The sequence below is a fragment of the Lepus europaeus genome, chromosome 1, assembly GCF_033115175.1.
Source record: "Lepus europaeus isolate LE1 chromosome 1, mLepTim1.pri, whole genome shotgun sequence".
Lineage (NCBI taxonomy): Eukaryota > Metazoa > Chordata > Mammalia > Lagomorpha > Leporidae > Lepus > Lepus europaeus.
The window spans coordinates 180,238,099-180,263,983 of NC_084827.1; the positions used below are offsets into that span (position 1 = coordinate 180,238,099).

The following is a 25,885-nucleotide window of genomic DNA, read 5'->3' on the forward strand; positions in this document are numbered from 1 at the left end:
GTTTGCATCGTATTTAGAAGGCTGCTCCCCCCGGAGGCGATGGCGTATTTCCTTCACGTTTTTGTTTTAAGTCTCTGGTCTGCTTGGAGTCGTCTGGGCTAACACGTAGGAGACAGCCATGCTCTGTCTCCTTTGCCAGGGGCTTGGGGGTTGCTCTCACACATTTCCTTTTTCTCACATGTCAGAAGCCACCTTAATTACAGGGTGCATTTCTACATACGTCTGGTGTTCTTCCCGGCCTGCTCTTCGTGTCCACTGCGGTCTTTCCAGTCCTCTGTCTGGACCGGCAGGGCTCTTAATAACACGTCTGAACACCTGGCAGGATTCCGTCCTCCTCCTCACATTCCATTTTCAGAATTTTAATGGCCACTCTTAGTTACTTGTTTTCCACCCAAAGTTTAGGGTGGTCACTCCCACATCCCAAGTGCCCCAGCTTAATCCTACTGGTATTTGTATCTGGATTCTATTTTAGTTACAGGTGAGGCTTGAACGAGTTATTTACGATGCTGAGTATTCCCACCTAGGACACGGCTCCGCTTCCACTTCTCTGTAGCTGATGCATCGCACACATTCCTTCCACGGCACGGCCACGTATCACGCACGCTTGTATCACTGCTGCTGTACACGACTGCTTTCTAACTGCTGTTGCATATACAAAGCTGCAGCTTTCCGCAGGCTAATTTCCTGGCTCCCCATCTTACTTCTATTATTTGAAGTGGTTTCCCGTTGAAGTCGCTTTGCTTTTCTCTGTGTAGGAACCACTTGCCCTCAGTGGTCATTTGCCCCTGCCACCCCACTCCCTGCCCTCCATGCGCCCCTCTGAGCCCTCAGCGGTTCCTGGGAGACATTGCCAAACAGCAGCGGTGCAAGTGGCCCTTGTGTTTTCGCTGCCATTTGTTGAAATGTTTTCAGCAAATTTAATTAAATATGACACTGGGTTATGAATGAAGATAGAAATATTTTGTTATGTTAAAAAAGTATTCACATATTCCAATTTTGTTGAGTGTTACCATTTTTTAAATTATTTATTCATTGGAAAGTCAGAGTTACACAGAGAGAAGAGAGGCAGAGAGAGAGAGAGAGAGAGAGAGGTCTTCCATCTGCTGGTTCACTCCCCAATTGGCCGCAACAGCTGGAGCTGAGCCAATCCAAAGCCAGGAGCCAGGGGCTTCTTCTGGGTCTCCCACGTGGGTGCAGGGGCCCAAGGGCTTGGGCCATCTTCTACTGTTTTCCCAGGCCACAGCAGAGAGCTGGATCGGAAGTGGAGCAGCCAGGACTCAAACCGGTGCCCATATGGGAGGCCGGCACTGCAGGTAGCAGCTTTACCTGCTACACCACAGCACCAGCCCCAAGTGTTACCATTTTTAAAGATTTATTTATTGGGCCAATGCTGTGGTGTGGCAGGTAAAGCTGCCACCTGTGGCACCGGCATCCCATCTAGCACTGGTTCAAATCCTGGCTGCTCCTCTTCCAATCCAGCTCTCTGCTATGGCCTGGGAAAGCAGTAGAAGATGGCCCAAGTACTTGGGTCCCTGCACCCATGTGGGAGACCTAGAAGAAGTTCCAGGCTCCTGGCTTCAGATCAGCACAGCTCCAGCCATGGTGGACATCTGGGGAGTGAACCAGCGGATGGATGACCTTTCTCTCTGTCTCTCCCTGTCTGTAACTCTACCTCTCAAATAAATAAATAAATCTTTAAACAACAAGATCTATTTATTTATTTGAAAGTCAGAGTTACAGAGAGGGAGAGAGAGAGGGAGAGAGAGAGAGAGAGAGAGAGAGAGAGAGAGACAGAGAGAGATCTTCAGTCCACTGGTTCACTCCCTAGATGGCTGCGACGGGAGCCAGGAGCTTCATCCAGGTCTCCCACATGGCAGGGGACTGAACACCTGGGCCGTCCTCTGCTGCTTTCCCAGGTGCATTAGCAGGGAGCTGGATGGGAAGTGGAGCAGCCGGGACTTGAACCGGCAACCATGTGGGTGCGGGCGTTACAGATGGCTTTACCAGTGGTGCCTCAGCACCGGCCCTGAGTGTTACCTTTAGTATCAGGAATAGACACTGAGGTAGTAAGATGCCCTTTCATCACCCTTCGGGCTCTCTGTGGATGACGTCTCTTTAGACATCCCAAACTTGAGTTGCTCTTGCACTCGGGAATAACCACCACTCAGTTCTGTGTTTTACTGATTTAACCTACCACTGGCTTTAGTGTGAGAATATTCTAGTTTGCCTTATGCACTGATACTCCAAAGCAAAACAGAGCTGTGGTTTTATCTGCATTCACTCGGGCTTAGCATCAGTGCTATGCTTATGTCACAGAACGTCCTTGCGTTATCTTTGTGTTTTACAAATATAGATTTCACCATGTAGGTACGTTGTCACGGTGATCACGCCTGGTCCACCCTCTCTTCATGCGGCTTCCACAATGGGTACAACCACAACTACAACCACAACCCCGCGACCACTGCCACGGCTTTGACAGGTGTCAGTGTGCCGGCTCTGTTTAAGTACGGAACTGTGCCATCTCTGATAACCCCCTCCGTCCAGGGGGCAGGTGCGCCGGTATCTCCGTTACAGAGGAGAAGCCCACGACAGAGGGGGAATTGTAGACTTCCGTGTGGTGCTGTGTGGTAGTTAATCAACATGCCACCTGACTTTTCAGTCACCTGAGGGTGGATGTTTGGACTGGCAGGTGCGATGCTGGGCGGGACACCTACGTCCCCATCAGGTGCCTGAGTGTGGTAACCTGCTCTGGCTCCGGACTCCAGCTTCCTATTACTGTGCACCCTGGGAGGCCGAGGAGACGGTTCGAGCGGCTGGCTCTGTGCCACCCACATGGGACACCCGGATCGAGTCTCTGGCTACTGGCTTCAGCCCACGGCCAGCCGCTGTGGGAACCTGGGCAGCAACCAGTACACGGAAGCTCTGTTTGTCTCAACAACACAGCCACTCTCCTCTGTGTCCCCTCTGATTGAGTTTAAGGAGGTAAACCAGTTGCTCTGAGTTCTCTTTGGTTTTGGGTTTGACTGGTGGTGAACCCCACTTCTGAACACTGCTCGCTGGCCACTCAGACTTTCCGCTCACACCTGACCCTGTGCTGGCCGCTGGCCACTCAGGACTCAACCTGTGCCCGGCACGTCAGCTGGGGCACAAGAACTAACCGCCAGGCAGGGCTTGATGAGCTGCCCAACAGCAGGGTCCGGACGTAGCTTCCGTGGAGTTCCGGGGAGAAGGCTGGGGCGCTCGGGGAGGAGGGAAGGCTGGGAGCGATGGGATAGGAAGTGGGGCGGCACTTCCTGTTGACGGGGAGCCCCGTGTGCACGGCCTGCGGGGTCACGCGGGTGAAGGGACACAGGAGGCTGAGGGGGGCGGGGGCGTGCTGCTGTCACGCAGCCCTGACCCTCAGCCTGCCTGCAGCAGATCCCCCACCAGCTCCCTGCTGGAGGCTGCCCTGGGTTTTCTTCTTTGTCCACACTACAAACAAGGCAGACACAAACAGCTTTCAAAATCCTCCATGGCAGGCAGCCGCACATCACGCCGCGTGGGCCAGAGCAGGCCTGCCGCCGGGTCCCGGGACGACGACTGAGGGGCCCACAGCCGGCCATCCGGTCACGGGGGGCTTCTGGTGGCTTTTAGAGCTGAGCCATGTGGCAGACGACGTGAGTGCCACAACCTAAAATATTGACTATTCAGCCCTTTAGGGAAAACACTCACTGATTTCTATGGCAACTTGTCTTATTATTTATTTTTTTTTAGTATAAATGCTTCAAATAGCACTTACGAGTAAAAAGGCATACACATTAAAATTCCTGGTATGTCCTTGATCCATGCTCACTTTTTTTTTTTTTTTTTTAATTTTTTTTTTTTGACAGGCAGAGTGGACAGTGAGAGAGAGAGAGACAGAGAGAAAGGTCTTCCTTTTTGCCGTTGGTTCACCCTCCAATGGCCGCCGCGGTAGCGCGCTGCGGCCGGCGCACCGCGCTGTTCCGATGGCAGGAGCCAGGTGCTTTCTCCTGGTCTCCCATGGGGTGCAGGGCCCAAGCACTTGGGCCATCCTCCACTGCACTCCCTGGCCACAGCAGAGAGCTGGCCGATCCATGCTCACTTTTTAAAGATTTGTTTATTTGAAAGGCAGGGAGAGAGAGAGAAAATGAGAGGGGGAGAGAGAGAGAGAGAGAGAGAGAGAGAGAGAGAGAGAGAGAGAGAGAGAGAGAGAAATGAATCTTCCATCCGCTGTTTTACTGCAATGGCTGGGGCTGGACCAGGCGGAAGGCAGGAGCTTGGAACTCTGTGCAGGTCTCTCTCGTGGGTCAGGATCCCAAGCACGTGGGCCATCTGCTGCTGCTTTCCCTGGCTCCTTAGCAGGGAGCTGGGTCAGAAGTGGAGCAGGCAGGACTCGAATCGGCGCTCGTATGGGATGCTGACTGAGCCCCAGTGCCAGCCTGGATCCATACTCCTTTGAAAACATCATGCTGGGGCTGGTGGTGTGTGTAGCAGGTAAAGCCGCGGCCTGGGACGCCGGCATCCCACCAGGGCTCCGGTCCACGCTGCTCTGCTCTACTGCCAGTCCAGCTGCACCCATGTAGGAGACCTGGGTGGAGCTCCCGGCTCCTGGCTTCAGCCTGGCTCCACCCTGGCTGTTGTGGCCATCTGGGGAGTGAACCAGTGGATGGAGGATCTCCCTGTGTGTGTGTGCACGTGTGTGTGCATCTCCCTCTCTCTGTAACTCCTTCAAGTAAATAAATAAATCTTTAAAAATATCTATACACAGAAATTTCATGCTAACATATACATCCAGCAACAATGTATGGGAATGACTTTTTCCCACACGCACCCCAACTCACTATCATGATTTCAAACTTTCACCGATCATACAGGTGAAGAGATGGAGGAAGATCATTCTGTATTTAAATTTCTTTGCCAGTGTGTTTTCAAACATCTATTTTATTAAATTTCTGTTTTTCTTTGCCTTCTTTTCCACTGTGGTGGTTCAGAATTTTCCTACTGTTTTCTATGACTTCTATAAATGAAAGATTCTCTGTGTCACCTGTTGCAAATATTTTCCTTAGTTTTATAATAAGACTTTAACATCATTTGTGCAATCTGCCGTTTGAATTTTGTGTTGTTAAATATACCAGCCTACTCTGGATTTTCGAAGGTTGGGTGATGAAATGAATGTATTTACATAAAGCACTTTGCACACCATCTGGCACAGAATGTTTGTCCCATAAATGCTATTTTTGTTGTCCCTGTGGTCTATTCTTTTTCCAGTACTGTTGTGTTTTAATTGCTTTGTATCTTTCAAATTCAATTTAAGTCAACAGGACACGTTCCCTGGAATTCTTCTGTTTCAATCCTTTCTGGACATTTCCATGAATCCATTTCTCTATATAAACTTCAAAGTAAGCATTTCTTTTTTTTTTTTTTTTTTTTTTTTTGGATAGGCAGAGTGGACAGTAGAGGGAGACAGAGAGAAAGGTCTTCCTTTTTGCCGTTGCTTCACCCTCCAATGGCCGCTGCGGTAGGCGCGCTGCGGCCGGCGCACTGCGCTGATCCGATGGCAGGAGCCAGGTGCTTCTCCTGGTCTCCCATGGGGTGCAGGGCCCAAGCACTTGGCCATCCTCCACTGCACTCCCTGGCCACAGCAGAGAGCTGGCCTGGAAGAGGGGCAACCGGGACAGGATCGGTGCCCCGACCAGGACTAGAACCCGGTGTGCCGGCGCCGCAAGGCGGAGGATTAGCCTGTTAAGCCACGGCGCCGGCTAAAAGTAAGCATTTCAATCAAACTTTTGATTTTGATTGGAACTGAATTGACAGCGTAGCGTTATGGAAAATTAATGTGCTTTTGTACTTGGAGTTTTTAGTGATTTCAAATAATTCCTCAATCTACTTGTTCAAATCTTTCATTTTCTTCAGTAAATTTTTATCAATATAATTCTGTACAATTCTGTAAAATTTATCAATATAGGGGGCCGGCACTGTGGCGTAGCAGGTAAAGCTACCACCTGCGGTGCTGGCATCCCACATGGGCGCCCGTAAGAGACCCGGCTGCTCCACTTCCGATCCGGCTCTCTGCTGTGGCCTGGGAAAGCAGAGGAAGATGGCCCGAGTCCTTGGGCCCCTGCACCCACGAGGGAGACCTGGAGGAAGTTCCTGGCTCCTGGCTTTGGATTGGTGCAGCTCCGGGCCATTGCGGCCATCTGGGGAGTGAACCAGTAGATGGAAGCCTCTCTCTCTCTCTGCCTCTCCTTCTCTCTCTGTGTGACTTTCAAGTAAAATAAATAAATCTTTAAAAATATTTATCAATATAATTTCTTATTAAACTCACTGAGTTTTCTGGAAATAGAAACCATGTAATTTTTTAAAAATAATATCATCATTTATTAAATATTTACAACTCCTTTTTACCTTATTACATTTGTTAAACTTCCAAGGAAATATTAACTCACAGTTCTGATAGGAACCTCTGACAAGTTTTCCTTTTTAGCAGGAATGCCTCTGACACAACACGGTCGCGCATAAACCGTGTCTGCCCTTGGCTTTCACGGGACATGTGAGCTGAAGGAGAGTTTTCCTCCTTGGAGATTACAAAGATATTTTGAAAGCAGCTTTCCATGTCGACCCCATCCATTGCGGAGTGGAGTCCTACAGACGTGGGTCCTGCAGGTGCGCAGGGAGTAGGCCGGGAAGAGGCAGGAGGGCTCTGGAGGGAGGTGAGGGTGGGCCAGGCCCCCACGCAGCACAGGGGCAGGCGCCGAGGCCTGGGGAGCGTGGATGAGTGGACGTTGACGGTGGTGGGAGGACAGGGGCTGCACTGGGAGGGGCCGGCAGACCGGCACAGAAAGGGCTCCGGAAATCCAGCTCTGAGCAGTTACCAAGACAATGAGCCTCCCGCGTCAGCACCCCTCTCCAGGGTGACACAGGACCAAGGGCGGACACACCTGAAACCCCAGGGCAGAAAATGAGCCTTACGAGGCTTTATAAGGGTCACAGGAGTGGCCAGCGCTGTGGTGCCACCTGAGATGCCGGCCTCCCACACGGGTGCCTGTTCAAATTCCAAATGCTCCACTTCCGAGATCCAGCCCCCTGCTTGGGCCTCCCAAGTGCTTGGGTCCCTGCGCCGTCGTGGGAGACCTGGAAGAAGCTCCTGGCTCCTGGCCCTGAACCTGGTCAGCTCCAGATTTGTGGACATTTGGGTAGTGGATCAGTAGAGAGAAGATCTCTCCCTCTGTGTGTGTGTGTGTGTGTGTCTGTAAACTGTGCCTTCAAATAAATCTTTAAAAAAAAAAGTTCATGGAAAATGAGTTAGGGAAAACCATGCATGGATTTCAAACTTTTTTGCACCAAAAGAAAGGCCGTTTAATTCCATTTTCCATGGCCTTTTTGAAGCCTCCTGGTGCCTGCTGACGAGCACCCGACAGTAGCTCACGGGAACGTCTGTGGGAAGGTTACCAAGAGCCCACACAGCGGCCGCAGCACCCCGGTGGCTCATTTCTCCGGAACCCGTACCTGCTGTGGGGTCTTGTTGGAGAAGATGACGGCAGAGCCTCCCTCTTCTTCGGTGGGGTAGTCGGGAAACGTGCCGGTCAGGTTCCTGTGGAGAGCAGAGGCAGAGTGAGGCCCAGACTCCGGCACTCAGGGATCTGCACACGGTCGGGCAGTGGGCAGGTGGTCACGCACCGGGCCCCTGTAGACCAGGAGCAGCACACAGGAACTGGGGGTACTGAGGGCACGGCCCTCCCCCCAGAGACTCGCTACAACGGGACAAACGTTTCTCTTTACAACAGATCGTATTTTTCTTCCCCTTAAATATTGAAATGCTCAGTGCTTCTGAGTTGGGGATGAAGACAGAAGCACAAATCATTTCTTCCTGTTTGACCTTTGGGGTAAACACAGGATTCTGAAACTAAACAGGAGGACGGCGTTGCGCAAATCACGAGTTCAGTGACAGCGTGCGAACTGCACACTCACACCCCGGATTCCTCGTGCGCCTGGGGCCCCGTATTTCATGCGTCACAAACAGCGCTTTCTCCTGTGGCCCTGCAAGCTCTGCGTTTTCTAAAGCAGACGCTGAGGTCTATGTTGACCATTTCCGATGGAACATGTACTGAATATTTCTAAAGGAAACTCGCGTGGCCACAGGAGTTGGGTTTATTCTACACAGAGAAGGAACCAGTTACTGGCAAGCTGGTTCCACTAATTCACAAACGTGTGCGATCTAAGGGATCGGCAGCATAATTTTTAAAATGACTTTGCATCCACGGTTCTCCAAGTCCCCGTCTGGAACCCTTCACACTCAGTAATTTTTGAGGGTCCCAGGAAGCTGTTGTTATGTGAGTTACACTCTTTGACGTTCACTGGATTACGTGGTAGATCTCAGGAATTTCAAAAATACAGACATTCAATTCATGAAAATATAAACCCATTATATGCTAACATGCAAAAAATACATTTTTTATAAATATCAAATATATTTTCTGAAACAAAAAATTACCGAGCAATGCTTCAGTTTTGCATCTCTCCAAGTCCCTTTGCTGCCTTGCTTTACGGAAGTGAGGAGCACGCTTGTGTCTGCTTCTGGATTCCAAACTGGTGCCACGCACTGTCTTGAGGTAGAGCAAGGCAACCCGGCCTCACACAGCTGTGCCGGTGGACAAGGGAGGGGGACTCTGAGCCTCTCCTAGCAGTGGGTGCTCTGCTTTGATTCCACTCACACCGGGTCCAGGGCGGTGCCCTAGTGCCTGGGACGTGGTCTGCATGAGGTCCCCACACTTTCCCGGCCTCGGAGCACGCCGGCAGGGTGGCGGTGCTGACAGGCGGTAGAACCGGTCAGTGGAAGGCCGTGAGGTCGTGAGGACACTCACCACCCCTCTGTCCATTCGCCCATCTGGCCTTTCACTCAAGCCAGGGCTGGGAACCTTTCTTCCGCGAAGGCTGGTAGGATATTGGCCGCACACGACGATCACCTTCAAAGTGCACCTGCTGCGCTTGCATTGAACTTCAAGCCCTGCCTGTGGCTGCCTTGGCAGCACCAGACCCAGTGGTTTCGGGGACTCATACGGCCTGCAGGCTGGACGTTCCCCACGCCTGAATCAAAACACGTCTGTGTAGTCCCAAGTAGATTCCGCACACAGTGGTGACACAGATTGGAGAAGCCAAGGGGCAGGTGTGGCGCCTCACCTTCCACAATCACTGATGCCCCAGCGTTCTCTGACACACTGCCTGTCCACGAGCCTCACACCCCCACCCTGCACACTGGCTGTCCACGAGCCGCACACCCCCACCCTGCACACTGCCTGTCCACGAGCCGCACACCCCCACCCTGCACACTGCCTGTCCACGAGCCGCACACCCCCACCCTGCACACTGGCTGACCACATCCTGCCCAGCCCGACCAGGGTAAAATCTACCAAAGTCTCTGCACTGAGAATCCCAGCGCTGTGTCTTCACACCCTCCCACCTACAGCTCCATGTCCTCCAAAGCCTGCGCGGAAGTTGTTAGAACCACAGTGGAATCATTTTCCTCGAGCCGAGGAGTGACGAAAGCTGGAGGATCTCACGTGTACGCCTGATAACAGAGGAGCAGCGAGGCCTCTGCAGGACCCCACCTCGCACCAAGACCCCCGCAATGCCAGAGAGGGAGCTCCTGTGAGGGCACCGCCCGGCGGTGGACTGCCAGCACCGGTCGCCAGCCCTGAAACCAAGGCTACGCTACGTGGACTGCCAGCACCGGCCACCGGCCCTGAACCAAGGCTACGCTACATGGACTGCCAGCACCGGCCACCGGCCCTGAACCAAGGCTACGCTATGTGGACTGCCAGCACTGGCCGCCGGCCCTGAACCAAGGCTATGCTACGATAATGGCTCACTGGTCCGCCTCATACTCCCCAGGACACTCAGACTTCACGGCGGGACACGAATTTCCAATGCAATCGATGCTTGAACTTCCCAAATAATGACCGCTAGAGGCTTTTTCTATTATTTAATGCGACAAGAATCTTTTTTTAAAAAAAATATTTATTTATTTGAAAGTCAGAGGTACAGAGAGGGAGAGACAGAGAAAGAGAGAGAGAGATATCTTGCCTCTGCTGGTTCACTGCCCACATGGTTCCAATGGTCAGAGCTGAGCCAGGCTGAAGCCAGGAGCCAGAAGATTCTTCTGGGTCTCCCATGTGGGTGCAGGGGCCCAACCACTTGGGCCACCATCCACTGCTTTCCCAGACCATAAGCAGAGAGCTGGACTGGAAGTGGAGCAGCAGGGACTTGAACCGGTGCCCACAGTGGATTCTGGCCTCACAGGCGGCAGCTTTACCTGCTACAACACAATGCTGGATCCATGACAAGAGTTTTCAAGGACATAAACCAAACCAATATGTGTGTATGCATGTATGATTATATACATATACATATATATATTCAAGACAAAGAGGATTTTCATCAATTGTTGTATTATGATTTAATAATACCACATTTCACAGCACCTCTGTAAACAATAGCATCAAACACTCTTATTTTTAATAGAGCGATGAAATATTTGGTTATCCGTGGGCATGTTTGTTTATATAATCAGTCATAATCTGAAACTGAATTAATCTTACCCTTAAAGAATGAAAACACCGTTGTAGGGCGCACATTTGAAGCCGAGTTCTAGGGTGGGCCTTGTGGCTGGGTGGGCAGTGGGTGAAGCCGCGCTTAGGACACCCGCGTTCCACACTGCAGTGTCGCCCTGAATCCTGGCTTCTCCGCCTCCGATGCAGCTTCCGGCTAACGTGTGCCCTGGGGGTGGCAGGTGACGGCTCCATGTGCTCGATCCCTGCCCCCGACACCGGAGACCTGCAGGGAATTCTGGGAGTCTGGCTTGGGCCTGGCCCAGCCCAGGCTGTTGTGGGCATTTGGGGAGTGAACCAGCAGAGTGGAAGACAGGTCTCTCTCTCTCTCTCTCTCTCTCTCTCTCTCTCTCTCTCTCTCTCTCTCCTTCTCTCTCTCTCTGTTGCTCTTTCAAATAGATGAAAACAAATGTTAAAAAAAAATTAAACCCAGAAAGAGAACACCCAAGACTATTTAAATAGCTAAAACATGTTTTAAAATTTGTACCTGGAAAAGGGCGGTGCACAGACAGCTCTCTCACACACACACTCGTGTGCAACGTGTGCACTACCTCCTCATGCTTCCCTTGCTCCAGCTGTCTCCTTGGGGGTGGGGGTGGAGCTGGAGGTAGTGACCACACCCCCAGGGTGCCCTGGGCTCACTGACTGGGATGTTGTCCCAAGCCCCTCCCTGGGCCTTGGTCCCAGAAGAGACAGGTCTTGAGTGTGTAGTTCTGAGGTTCCCCCGCCTGCTCCCTACACCTTCAGCTCAGTACTGTGGCACCGGTGGTGGGGGGACCAACAGCTCACCGCCCCAGCGAGCCCCCTGTGAACCTCTTACTGTGGGCCAGCCACACGGCCACCATGTCCTGCTCCTGGCTCTGTGCTCCACAGCACGGCAGGGGCCCCGGGGAGAGACCCTCACAATACAAGATGAGTGAAAGGGAAACATTATTTTAGCTCCCACCGTGTTTCTGGGGCAAAGGGATCTGACAACCTTGGCTGCAGGTGTCGGCCACCTGGGACGTCCCCAGGAGTAACCGCGGACCCCAATGACGTGCTGTCAGGAACAGGCACTGTTGATGAGCAGCGGAAACCAAGCTCTCTGCCGCGTGTGCAACCTGATCCCCCGTTGGGCGTGCACTCCTGCCTCCGCTGTGCCTGCGGTCCCAGATCCGGAACCTGCAGGCTGGGAGCCTGGGAAACCCACAGCGGTGTGGGCGGCCATGCTGTCACCCCCGGCGACCACACACACCGGAGCTCACCACATCCGCCTGAACCCCTGCCTGGGGCAGGGGCCGGGTGCTGCCACCTGCAGAGAGGACTGGGCCCTCAGACGCACCTCCTCCCTGCGTGGCCTGGCTCCGGTCTTGGCCTCTGGCCTTGTCACAGGCACAGTCCCCAGGGTCTCCCTCTCCTCCGCACTCCCTCCCTTCCAAGGCGTGTCACAAACACAGGTTTTCCTGGAGCTGCCTGCTTGGCTCTGCGCCCCTCCCAGCACGGTCCCCACGGAGGGGGCTCACTCGGCCTTTGGGCTACATCGGGTCCTAGCCTTGTTGGACAGAGGGGCCTTGCAGACGCCAATCACTCCGATGAGGGCCCTGATCCAAGGACACAGATGGACACAGGGGCAAGAGGATACGAGGAGACCTGGGGAGGGGGCACCATCGACGCTGCTCGGGACAGCCCCCAGAAGGCCAATACCCAAGCTTAGCAACGCCCCCGACGTTACTGCCGGAGGGGCTGTCTCCCTCCTTCCTCAAAGTTCTCTCCCCCCAGCTCCCGTGGAAGCCCCTCCAGGTCTCCTCCAGCCCATGGGACCCAGCTTCCCCGTCTCACTCTCGAAGGACATGAAATGCTTGTGACCGGGGGCAGGGTGTGCCCTCTCCATCTCCTTCCTGGTGGCTCCCCGCCCAAACCCGCACCACCCCGGCTCTCTCTGCTCTGCTGGGTCCTTCTCGCCTCCCCACCTGAACATAGGGGCCCAGGACTGGGTCTCCGGACTGTCCTCCACCCTCCCTGCATTGTGCTGTGTCACAAACACCTTGGAGGCGGCACAGCCTGAGGCTCCGCCCTGCCTCTCCTCTCCCTGAGCTGCACACCCACGGTCCCCTGGGAAACGCAGCAACAGCCCCTCCAACCTCAGGGTCTCAAACTCAGCCCTGGTTCTCCCCACCCCAAGCTCCAAGTCCCACTGCTGCTCTTGCATCCTTCCCACTTCAGAAAACGGAACCTCCTCTTCCAAGGACCCAGCCCTGGAGTCGTCCCCCGCCCTCCTCCCATACCCAGGCTCAGCCCAGCACACCCCGCTGGCTCCGCCCCCAAGCACACCTGGGTGTGACCAGGCCACCCGTGTCACTGTGATGCACTACACCGAAGCCGCCCTGTGCCACTCCTTGCTCCACGTTCCTCGAGTCCCCCACTCAGGACACCAACACCCAACCAGGACAGGGCTGGTTGGTGTGCAATGAATGATACATCCTTCCTGCTTCCCTGTGCGTCCCAGCAGTGTGCTCCTGACCCAGGGGGCATCTCCTCCATGCTGCTCTAGACTGGGCTCCTCCCCCTGAAGGCCGGGGTTCAGATGTTGAGACGGCTTTGAACCCCAGCCACGCCACCACCCCTGGTCGGAGCCCAACCTCCAGCTCCCCTGGTCCCCTCCTACCGCCACACTTCCGCCCGTCCGTGGCTCCGGCTGTCAATCTCTGCCCCTGGTCCCACAGACACAGCGCCCGAGCCGAGCCTGCCTTGGCTTCGGAGGAGAGCCCTGCCGCAGCCCCCAGCCCTGACCGGCACGCAGCCCCCAGCCCTGCACACAGCCCCCAGCCCTGCCTGGCACGCAGCCCCCGGCCCTGCACACAGCCCCCAGCCCTGCCCTGCCGCAGCCCCCAGCCCTGCCTGCAGCCCCCAGCCCTGCCGCAGCCCCCAGCCCTGCCCGGCACGCAGCCCCCAGCCCTGCCCTGCCGCAGCCCCCAGCCCTGCCCGCAGCCCCCAGCCCTGCCGCAGCTCCCAGCCCTGCCCGGCACGCAGCCCCCAGCCCAGGGCAGCCAGGGGCCGCCTCTGCCCTCAGCTCTGGGGTCTTAGGAGGTGGCTTCACTGAGTTCCTGGGAAAGTGGAGTTAAAGGTGAGTTCCATGATTTAATTTCCTCTGGTACACCACGCCCAGTGAGAGCTTGCCAGATCGCATCGCAGACCTGTTTCTGCCCTTCTGAGGAAGCTCCACACTGTCTCCACAGTGGCTGTACCGGTAATTTACATCCCCACCGACACTGTGGCGTGAGAGCTCCCCTCCTCCCCTCCTCTGGATCCTGGCCAGGGCTTTTTTTTTTTTTTTGATGATATCCATTCTAACCAGAGGCCATAAATACATACAATTAAGATAATAACAGAGCAATTAAAAAGAGAATAAGCTTATTTTGCTGCAAAACAATTTTTGAAACCCATGCAGAGTCTTCTTCCGCAATATGACTTTTCCACGAACCGCTTGAAGACACCTGGTATTTTGCACAAATACCCAGAGGTTGCCTGGGATCTGGGGGAATTCTTGTGCCTGGCACATTCCCACCGAGCTCGGCAGTGGGGAGGCGGGACTGGGCCTCCCTGGGGCAGAGCAGCTCCCTGCACAGCCAGGGCAGCCGTGTGACCCGGCCCAGCCTGTCTACACCTGCCCCACCGCCTCGAAATTCAGGTCCGGTCACCCGGAGCGTCGCACGAAGGCTTCTCTGCCGATGGTGGCAGCTGGCTCTCCCAAAGCCAGAGGCGCTGCCCAAGGAGCACAGCTGGGAGCTCATTTCTCTTGATTTCAAGTGGGAGGGATTCGGATACATGGGATGTTAACCAGTCCCAGCACTGCTGTAGGGTGAGCGCCCTGGGAAAAGCCCAGTCTCCCCGAGACGAAGGCACTGCATGAGGGGAGGGAGTGAAAGCGGGGGGGCCGGAGGGGAGCAGAGGAGAAACCCCCCGGTGCCCGCATCGGCAGGTGCCCGAGCCGGCTGTCGAAACGGCACCTGGGGTTGTTACAGGCGACTTCTTTTCTTCTGTTTTTTCATACATTTCAGTATTGTTTTCCTCGCTACAGCAAACAGGAACCGGGTTTGTAATTAAATAAAATACAGTAAAATAATTTTTAACAAAAATAAATTTCATATGTTACGGTTGGCTTCCTTCCGTGTCATGCGAGTCTGACTGTGACACAGAGCGTGTCATTTTTACGGCAGAATTAGTTCCATCTTCTTTCAAACTCTTCTTACGTCTACACTTAGGACACGGTGACCCGTTTCTGGGGGAGTCGGAGTCCCGAATGTGGCTCCAGGGGCCGGCGGCTTCCCGGGTGAGCCACCTCGTTTCTGGAGCTCCACGCTTTTCATCCTGACCGCGCCTGGAACTTCATTTATCAGATTCCGAATTCCATCTATTTCCGCCAGTTCCTGGGCTATCCACGCTGTCTCGCTGATCTATGCGTATGTCTCCTTATTAGTAAAATGCATTTACCTTATTTTTCTTTATGATATACTTGAAAATAAAGTGCCATTTGTCCTTCCTTACTGTTCTTAGTCTCTTATTTTAACCCTAATGACTTTGATAATTATGTTTGCAAGTTCAATAAATAATCCTGTTGGGATTTTAATTGAAATCGCGTCAGCCCCATAAATTACCCACAGCAGATCCATCATCTTCCTATTAAGCCAGGCGCAGGGCGCACTTCCCCATCTCTCAAGCGCCCGTCCCGCCTTTCAGCCGTCGCCGACTCCTGCAGGTCTCCTGCGGCTCCTACGGTTCCCTCCCGTAGCGGGCTCATCACCTTTTCTAGACAGCGCCCTTTCCACTCTATTTACAGATACTTATTCCTCTTACTTCCTGGCCATGCAGCTCTCTGTCACCCGGCGCTCACCGTCAGTCATTTCCGGGAAAGCGCCGGGCACTTCTCCCGAAAGCGCGGTGGCACCTCCTGTTCACTCGGGATGACTGTTGGCTCACTCAGAACTCACCAACAGTCCCCGACGCACCAGACGCTGTGTGCAGCCCTGGGAAAAGCAGTGACCAGAAGACGCGAAAAGCCCTGTCCTCACGGGGCTTACGTTTTACCCGCCTAGGCTTCGCGACATCCTACTTCCCTTTCTTTCTGGTTTTTTTTTTTTTTTTTTTGACAGGCAGAGTGGACAGTGAGAGAGAGAGACAGAGAGAAAGGTCTTCCTTTTGCCGTTGGTTCACCCTACAATGGCCGCCGCGGTAGGCGCGCTGCGGCCGGCGCACCGTGCCGATCCGATGGCAGGAGCCAGGTACTTATCCTGGTCTCCCATGGGGTGCAGGACCCAAGGACTTGGGCCATCCTCCACTGCACTCCCTGGCCACAGCAGAGAGCTGGCCTGGAAGAGGGGCAACCGGGACAGGATCGGTGCCCCGACCGGGACTAGAACCCGGTGTGCCGGCGCCGCAAGGCGGAGGATTAGCCTAGTGAGCCGCGGCACCGGCCCTCTTTCTGGTTTTAAACAGTGGGGGCAGGGGGCTTCATTGTATCAAATGCCTCTTCTGCAGGAGCTGACACGCCCACCCGGCTTCCACTCGCGCACGCGATGCCACCCTGCCCGGCCCTTTCACTACGAACGCTCTTGGGGACCCACGGTCACTACAGTCACTATGCACGCTCTTGGGGACCCACGGTCACTACGGTCACTACGTACGCTCTTGGGGACCCACGGTCACTAAGGTCACTACGTACGCTCTTGGGGACCCACGGTCACTACGGTCACTACGTACGCTCTTGGGGACCCACGGTCACTACGGTCACTACGTACGCTCTTGGGGACCCACGGTCACTACGGTCACTACGTACGCTCTTGGGGACCCACGGTCACTACGGTCACTACGTACGCTCTTGGGGACCCACGGTCACTACGGTCACTACGTATGCTCTTGGGGACCCACGGTCACTACGGTCACTACGTACGCTCTTGGGGACCCACGATCACGTCTAATCTTGAGCCACCAAGAAACCTCCAAGTGCTTCCTGAAACAGCCGCCAAGTCAGAGACGACAACGGGAGCATGCCAAGCTAGAAACAACGCGCAGAGAACAAACCATGGTACAGAAACATGGCTTTATCCTCGGGTGAGGATTCCGTGACTCCGACGCGGCTGCTCCTCGCAGGGAACGGGGGAGCCGTCCAGGGCGCTCTGTGGGCGGGAAACCCCGGACCAGGGGCGGGAGGTGGCCTCTCCCAGGTGCTGGAATCCAGGAGGCGGCCCTGCGGGAGGTGCAGCCACCCGCACGAGGCTGACTTACAGACTCCCGTGTCTGCTGCCGGCCAGGAGGTGAGGAACAGAGCACCGACGGCCCACAGGGAATACGATGCTGCCACCAACCAGGGGGGCTCACAGCCGATGAGACCTCGGCCTCGGCCGACACCTCGTGCAGCCCAGCAGAGCCCCGACTCTGACCTCAGACACTGGGGAGGACACGTGTGTGCCGCTGTGCGGGGGTGGGTAGTGAGGAGGCTGTGTTCGGGAAGTGGAGTAGAGGGAGCAGGGATGGGTGGGAGGTCCCTGAGTGGCTGCTCCAGGGCAGGCGGGAGACAGGCGGCTCCGGTGCAGGGACAGGAGGAGGGAGGGCTCAGGAGAGGGTGCGCGGGGCTGATCTTGAAGGTCAAGACGATGGGTGCTGGCTGGGAGAAGGCGAGGAGCCAAGGGTGAAGCTAGACTAGAGCCCGAGATGCTCACAAGGAGCATCACCACCTCCAGGGCTGGTAGGGGCGGTGGACCAGGTTGGGGGGGGGGAAGCAGCTCACTTCCACATGGCGGAGCCTGAGCTGTCTGCCACGTGTCTCAGCGGTGAGCAGAGCGGGCACCTGGAGCCACACGGACAGAGTTCAAGAGCGCCGGGGTGGAGACTGGTGCTCGGGAGTCACCGGCACCCAGAACTGAGCAGCACGTGCCTGGGTGAGGTGACCGTGGGAGGCCAGAGGGGGCAGCCCACAGCAGTCCTGGGGAGCTCTGCCATACACAGATGACCCTTTGTTTACGAGGGGCACAGCCCCATCAGCCCATCCCAAGTTTAAAATATCCCAAGTGGAAATGCCTGACCTGGCCCAGCTCCTGCACCTGGCTCGGGGCACGGGCGGCTCCCCTGGGGCACACCTGCGGGATGAGGCTCCCGACGCCATAGAAACCGGACTCTGCTCCCAGTCCACAGGCACGCCCTGAGCGCCGAGGCGGGGCACCATCTCAAAGTCCACTGCTGGCTCTATGGGGAGCCGGTAGCCCGAGTAAACCGGGTGACCTCTGATCATCTGAAATTTCATTTTACTTTCGGAGAGCTTGGCTCAGTATGTTTGTTTGAATAACTTGCCAAAAAAAAAATATCCCTCTTTAATAACACATTCACTTAGGGAAACTCACAGGCTCAGCACGTGGCATCGTCGCGCACTCAACACCGCCTCCACCCCGCCCCCCGCCCCCAGCCATGCTGTTACATCGCTGGCAGTTTTCAGACGAGGGAAGGGGGCCTTAGCAGCCCTGCCCGGGCAGAGCACGGCCCCCAGTGCCTGAGCCCGGCCACACAGGGCTCCTGGGCAGTGCCGAGCCGAATGGCGGGGCGGTGGCCTGTCAGAGCAGGCTCCAACAATGCGCCCTCCCCACGCGACGCCCATGCAGCCGCAGGGGAGCTGCAGCATGCAAATGGCCTCTTGCTGGGAATGGAGAGCTGATATGTCGGCCAGTCATCCCCGGGGACCGGTGCTGCCCCTCTGCGGTGCGGCATTAGTACCCAGTGCAGGCTGAGCTTCCAGACCTGGACTGTTCCAGAGCTGTGGGCGTTGAGACACCACAGAGGAAGATTTCCCACTGTGGAGCTTCGATGCGTGGATTATTAGAGACACCGTGTAAATTACCTTCAGGTGATGTGGAAAATGTACGTGTGAAACACAGATGGATCTGGAGTTTAGACTTGGGTCTCACCTCCAAGGTATATGAGCGTGCAAATACTCCAAAATTCGGGAAAATATAATTCCCAATCTCAAGTTGCTGCTTACTGGCCCCAAGCATTTCGACGAGGGAGCCTCGGCCGACAGCGCCGGCCAGCGGTCAGACCCCAAAGCTCCGTTCAGCTCTCCGAACTCTGTGATTTGTACGTGACCGGCGCCCGGGCGGGGGAGGGGCAGTGCTACCTTCTTAAAAATTGTACTCAAGGGTTAATGCTACTTTTTAAATAAAAGCCCCTCAGCTGCTCCTCTCCTATTTTATCTGGGGAGGCACACCCGAGTACTTCCGGCTAGCAACCTCGAGGTACAGCAGGTTGGTAAAGTGGGGGCCTATTGAAAATTCAAGCATATTGCCAGAAACCCTCGCACAAACTGAACGTGACCAGCAGCAATTCAGAATGCATAATGGGGGGAATGATCCATCTCCCTGGGGGGGGGGGGGGATGATCCATCTCCCTCGGCGGGGGGGGGGTGTGATCCATCTCCCTCCGGGGGGGGGGAGATCCCTCTCCCTCCGGGGCGGGGGGGATGATCCATCTCCCTCCGGGGGCCGACGTGAGCGGCCACGGGCCTCACCATTCTAGACTCACCGGGCAGATTTATCTGTGTTTCATCAAATACGAAAAACATATGGAGGGAGGGGTTTCCGGCCGGCCCCACCCCACCCCTCCTCCAGCCACCTCCATTAATGTCAGCAGACTCATAAATCGGCCCCGCGCTGGACAGAGAGCGGCTCGTGCGCTGCACGGAAGCCTCCGGACGTGTCACTTGCTGCCTATAAATTCGCTTGCACGAAGTCAAGGCAACGGACTGCACATGGACTCCATTAGCATGACCCTCCCTGGAAAACAGAGGGGGCCACCTCCCCTCAAAGGACAGGCGGAGACCCTCGTGTGCCGAGCCAGGCACTTGCACCGACGTGGCTATGCGGGAGTGAGACGTGGTTCGCCGGTATCACCCGAGGCCCAGGCTCCCTTCTCGACTGGGAAGCAGACCTTGAATTCTACGTCTGAATCCTACGGGAACCTCCCTACTCAAACCGCCTTCTAAATTTTATTAGGAAGAACAATATATTATGGGGGACGCGACTGCCTGGTTTGGTTTTTGAGATGATAAGCAGGTTTTTATTTTCAGTTTTCTGTATTTATACAGGAAAATGGATGCCCAGGCAGGAGCAGAGGCTCCAGGCAGGAAGGGGAGATCCCCCCGAAGTCATCTGTCTCTCTCCAGCCCCCGTCCAGACCCCAGCTGTCACTCGCCCAGAACCCCTCCTCCTGTGTAGGAGCGAGTCATTCGCTCTTCTAGTTCACGAATCCAAAAAGCCCAAGAAAACGCAAGAGGTCTTTAAAAAGTTTGTAGAAAACAGGAACTATGCACTTAACTGTTTTCTTTCTTTTTTTGCATCAAAATAAACCTAGCTTTTATACCCTTCGAGTCACAGGAGCAAAAGCGCAACGCTGCGAAACGCTCCGTCCTCAACGCCTTCACCCCTTCACCCCCTTCTTTCACGATGTTTTGGAAACTAAGCAGCACGAGGGAGAATTCGGCAGGCAGCCTTGGGCTGGGGGCTCATTGGAAGACGCCCTGGCCTCATCTGACCAAACGGCAACGCTTATTCCCCCAATTCACTGCTCTCACGGGCGTCCCCTCACGACACGGAACCTGAGAGCTCTCTGGGCAAGCCTGGAGTCCCTGTCCAGTGTGGACCTGTCTCGCCCACGCACCCAGCTGGTCTGGGGTCCCCCACACTGCAGGATGACCCGACTGTACCGGGTAGGGGTGGCCTCCCTGCAGATGGCAGCACCCGGAGCTGGCTCACCTCCCGCACTCTGGGTACCACACGGGGCCCCACAGAGGCTGTGCCAGTCCCAGGGCTCTCACCTGCAGCAGCCCGTGACCCCCATCAGGGAAGTCACTCTCGGTATCTGCCGAAGAGCCCCAGGGTCTGTCTGTCATCAGGACTTGGCACCCACACAACCCCGAGTGCCTGGAGCTGCTGGGTCTTCTGAATTTGATTTACTGTGACGCCTGACATCAAAACACCCGATTTCACGGGGCCGTGCACCTGTCCCTGCGGCCTCGGCAGATCCTGCTCACCTTCTCCCACGGCCCCCACTCAACCCCACGTATTTCTTTCCACTGAAGCAACAGGAGAAACGGGCAATGCGCACACCTCGTGCAGTCTCCCCGCGCACCAGAGCCGCCTTTGAGGATTCCTGGAACATGTAATTACACGAGGAATTCAGAATAACGAGCCCCAGCTCACCTCCCTGACAGCCCGGCCCTCTCTCTCCCTGTGTCTCGGAAACTTTTTCATTCTGAAAGTAATTCAAGCTCGCCGTGGAAAACTCGGGCTATGCGGCACAGAACAAACGCGGGCACGCGCCCTCGGCTCTGAAGACGGCCACTGTGAGCATTCTGGGCGCTGCCTTCTGATGTCCTTCAAAGTCCTCGCAGAGGACAATGGGAGCCGTCCCTCGAGAACCAATTCTGGTTTCACACGATGCCGCTGTTTCAGAAGTCTTCACTCGCCCGGTGTCAGCTCTCGGGCGCCAGGAACTATGCCGGATTTGCAGCCAACTTACCCAACTTCTCTGAGTCTGCTTTCTCATCTATAAAATAATTGGGGCAAACCACAAGCTGGCGTCCCCAAATCCCACGATTCTTCTCCTCCTCACTCTCGCCCTCTCTCTTCTCCCCTCCTCTCTCCTTTTCGCCCTGAGTCTCTCTTTTCCTCCAGCCACACAGAACCAGTCCCAGCTCTGCATGACAGGGAGGGAAAGCCGAGGGCCCCAGGTGGACTTGGGTATCTGCTGTCTCTTCCTACAAACCGACCCTGAGCCCTCATGGAGGACAGGGGCCCAGGCAGGGACACACTCAGTGCTGGGGGAATCAGGACACAGCGTATGAATTCCAGGCCTGCCGCTCGTGAGCCAGGATCCCCAAGAGAGCCACTGAGCACGTCTGAGCTGTGGGTTCCCAGAGCACCTGGGGCTGCACCTGCTGTGGCATGTGGGCTAGCAGGGCAGGTAAGCGGGACACAGGTGCACCTGAGGGACAAGAGCCACAGGGACAGGCGTGACCAGGCCGAGGCAGGAGAGCAGCCGGCTGAGGGCAGAGGGACCTGGCGCCCCGAGACAATATACCGTCACACATGTGCTCACTGCCCAGGCGCCGGGGGCCGTGGCTGAACCAAGGGCCTGGGTGTGATGTCAACTCAATCACAAGTCCTTACGAGAGGGGCAGGGGGAAATGGGACCCACGGGTGGAAGTAGGGCAGGTGAGGCGACCCCAGAGGTGGGGGAGTGACGAGGATGGGAGCCAAGGCAGGCTGGCGGCCACCGGAAGCAGGAAGGGGCGGGACAGAGTCTCCCCTAGACACCCCGACTTCACAACTCTGACTCCCAGAGCGTAGGTTCCCATGGTTTTAAGCTGAGTCTGGTCATTGGCCAAGGTGGTGATGGCACTCATGCAAACCTTGAGTTCCACGGAGATGCTTCACCGTGGAAGCCCGGGGACTCCTGGTACAGACGCAGTGCTCAGTAAACCGAGTCTCTGATGTGACGACTGCTCTTCCTAAACAGACACCTGATGGAGCCAATCACCAAACGCTTCCAAGCTCGGGGGAGGGACAGGGAGCCCTCCACCCAGCGAGCACTCTGCTGGGGGTAGGAGGGGCCAGGGGTGAGTGGAGCACTTCGGGGCCCGCTTGATGAACGGCTGAAGGACACATCCACCAACCATGTTTCCCAAATTGCAAGGTTTGACAGAGACGGCCGGCTCGAACAGTTCTTGCTGTGCACTGTCTTTCTGGAAGATTCTAGCCCCTAGTGAGCGGGTGTGAAGCCAAGGAACACACACGACCGAGGGGCCTGGCTCCCCTGGGCAGGAGCGATGGGCGGCAGTGGCCAAGGGCTGTGACGTGGTTGGATGGCAGTTCCAGGGTCCCCAAGAAGGCCCATGTATTGGGGCCCTGGTCTCCAGTCTTAAGGGTTGCAGGGAGGAGACTTGATCCAAGGGTGGGGATTAGGAGGTGGCTGAGTCTCTAGGTCCCTGGGGTGCGCCCTGGGCAGGTGGCTCCGGAGAGAGGGTTGGTTGTGTAGGCTGAGTCTGCTTCCTGGCTCCCCGGGGATCCCCCACCCCCCCCCACCCCCCCACCCCCGCCAGCACACGCCTTCCATCGTCCAGACCGATGGGGTCACGTGATCGCTGACAGCAAACCTCCGAACTGTAAACGGAAACGACCCTCCCTTCCCCAGTGGCTGCTCTGCCTGTCAGGTGGCAATAGGAAGCCGCTGATAGGATGGGGAGGGTGTGTCCACTTAGCCCTGTGACCCCGTCTGTCTAAGAGGACTGCGGGGAAGCCCTGTGGAACGAGACCTCGGCGGGGAGCTCAGCGCGGTGGGTACCGTGCGTCCAACCTGTACTAGGGATGCGTGGACTGCACAGACACATAAAGCCAGTAGCAGCAGGACACAGGCGTGGGAGACGTGCTCTTCCCAAAAGGACAAGTCCGCGGCAGACGGGCGGACCCAGAAAGAGCGTGGGAGGCCCGCGTGTCTCGTGCGTGGTGTGCGTGGTCTCACTGATCCCCAGAACCACCTGGGAGGCGGGGGCTGCTGCCTCTGCCACTTCTGCCTCCCACAGAAGCCACGCCCTCCGGAGACCCAGCCAGGGCTCGGAGGACCGAGCCGTTCCCAGCTGGTTCCGCTCCTCTGTCTCCCCAGCTGGCCCGCGGACCAGTCAGAAGACGCCGACACAGCGCTCAGCCACAGCGGCGCGTCACCTTGCAGGATTGTACTGCCCACGCGCGGTGCCATTTCTCACATGTGACTCCTCTGCTCTGTGTTCGCGAGTTGGTGTCGATGCGAGATAACCACGCCCACAGAGGCTAAATGTTTATGAAAAAAACTATTGCAGAAATAAGAGGGAAAGTGAACACTACAAACCTGTTATATTACATTTTCTGAATGAGGTTAAAAAGTAAAGTGTCAGAAAGCTTTAGTATCTTTCATACATTTAGCTACGTTGTAGAGCTCACATACACCCACACACATGTACCCACACACCTACACATGCTCACACACGCACACACACCTAAACATGCACACACATGCTCACACACACGCTCACACACACATGCACAAACGTGCTACAAAGGGAATGACCTAAACGACATGGCAGGTCACAGAGGAAGAAAAAAGAGAATTCTTCAGCGTCTCTATTAACATAATACATGCAAATTAAAAGATGACGGAGATAGCAGTCTTACCGAGTTGGCAAATATGTAAAAGATCAGAATCAACCTTAACGCCTGCCCAGGCAACCTCGGGCTAACCAGTCACTAAATCCATGCTTTGGAACGCGTTTAAAGGACTCGGAAAAGCCCAACGTTGAAGTCTTAAAAGTTGGAAAAAAGATTCTTAAGACTGTAGCTAGAGATGGACGTGAGGGACGGGACGGGAAGAAGCTGAGCCAACGCTGCCATAGGCTGTCCCCCGGGGCGGCGGTGACCGACGGGCCTCACCGTCTTCCTCAACTCTCCAATTCTCTTCAGTGGGCCTGTGTTACGTTGAACACCAAAGACCGTATTTCATTTAAAAACTGACTTGAAGACCACACAGTCAGGGTTGGCACTGCAGCACACCGTGTTGATCGGCTGTCTCAGTGCCGGCATCCCACGTGGGTGCAGCTTCAGGTCCCGGCTGCTCCGCTTCCGATCCAGCTCCCTGCTAATGAGGTTTGGAAAAGCAGCAGAGGACGGCCCAAGTGCTTGGCCCAGTGCTTGGGCCCGTGCACCCATGTGGAAGACCCGGATGGAATTCCAGGCTCCTGGATGTGGCCTGGCCCAGCCCCAGCTTCGCAGCCATTTGGGGAGTTAACAAGCAGGCGGAAGATGCCGTGTCTTGGGGCCAGCGTGGTGGCGTAGTCGGCTAAGCCTCTGCCTGTGGCACCAGAATCCCACGTGGCCACTGGTTTGTGCACCAGCTGCTCCTCTTCAGATCCAGCTCTCTGCTTATGGTCTGGGAAAGCCGTAGATGATGGTCCAAGGAGAAGCTCCTGGCCTCGGATCAGCCTACCTCCGGCCGCTGTGGCCATCTGGGGAGTGAACCAGAGGATGGAAGACCTCTCTCTCTCTCTGTCTCTCTCTCTGTAACTCTGTCTCTCAAATTAAAAAAATCTTAAAAAACAAAAAGACTGTCTATCTCTCCCTCTAACTCTGCCTCTCAAATAAACAACAACAACAACCCAAACAATCCACCGTGGGAGTGACAAGGATTCTCTGAGGAAGCGCAGGTATTCTGAGCGGTGGCGCGTCTGTGAACTGTGACTTCTAATAACTCATCGGGCTGTCCTGCGTGCCGTGTTGGAATTCATCCCGGGGACTGAGCGCGTTTCATGTTTCAAAAGACAATATTTGCTTTACAGCTGCTTTTGGTTTAAAAACAGCAAAGAGAAGGACTTTATCAAAGTCACCCTGAGAAATGTAATCCAATTGTGGAAATAAATGCGCTTTGACCTTACGTTACTTCCAAAGAGGATTTTTCTCTCTCTGTGCAGCCCATGCAGTGGACCCGAGAGGCCAGCCCCAGCAGGCTGCAGGCCGGCGGGTCAGGAACGCGGGACGGGGTGTTCTCCGGGGACTGGCCTGCCATGCTGGTCTTCAAAGCAGCCCACAGACCGGGGGATGACCACGGGCACCCGCAGGGCGGCTCCCAGGGCCTCCCCGCCAGCCTCACCCCCCCCCCCCGGGGGGGGGTTTCCAGGAGCCTCAGGATGCTGGGACCCTAACCCACATTTCTAGAATCAAGCGGCTTATGCATTTCAAATCCACCCGGATCGATGTCCTGCCTTTCTGGTTTTTTCCTCTCACATATTTTTAAACTAAGGTTTTTATTCTGAAAGTAATGCTTAATAAGAAAAGACCTCCAAAAGCACAAACATAAGAGAAGAAGTGATCCCGCCACTCGGGTCCCGAGAGGCCGCCGCGCGAGCAGCTCCTAGCGGCTCCTTCCCGGTAATTTTCCACGCACGTACAAACACGTACTTAATAAGTTAAACGTGTGTGTGAACACAGGCGTGCTCCTTATCGCCGGCCTCGCTCTCCATGGTTTCAATTACCTGCGGTCGCCCATGGTTGGAAAACATCGAGTGAAAAATTCCAGAAATAAATAATTCATAAGTTTTAACTTATGCACCGTTCTGAGCGGGGTGGTGAAACAGGGCGTCGCCCTGATGTGTCCTGCCTGGGAGGAGTCGCGCCCCTCTGTCAGACAAGTCCAAGCCGTGCAGCTACCCGCCCGCCAATCACCCGTCACCACTCAGC

At 55.5% G+C, this 25,885-nt stretch overlaps 1 protein-coding gene across 1 annotated transcript in view; it reads right to left on the reverse strand.

Annotated features, from left to right (window-relative positions):
* The window catches only part of IQCA1 (IQ motif containing with AAA domain 1), a 156,388-nt gene that overhangs the window by 97,874 nt on the left and 32,629 nt on the right, over positions 1–25,885 (reverse strand). The window contains exon 7 of the mRNA XM_062202570.1: positions 7,507–7,591. Coding sequence (XP_062058554.1) covers positions 7,507–7,591 — 85 coding nt within the window. The remainder of the gene's footprint in view (positions 1–7,506; positions 7,592–25,885) is intronic.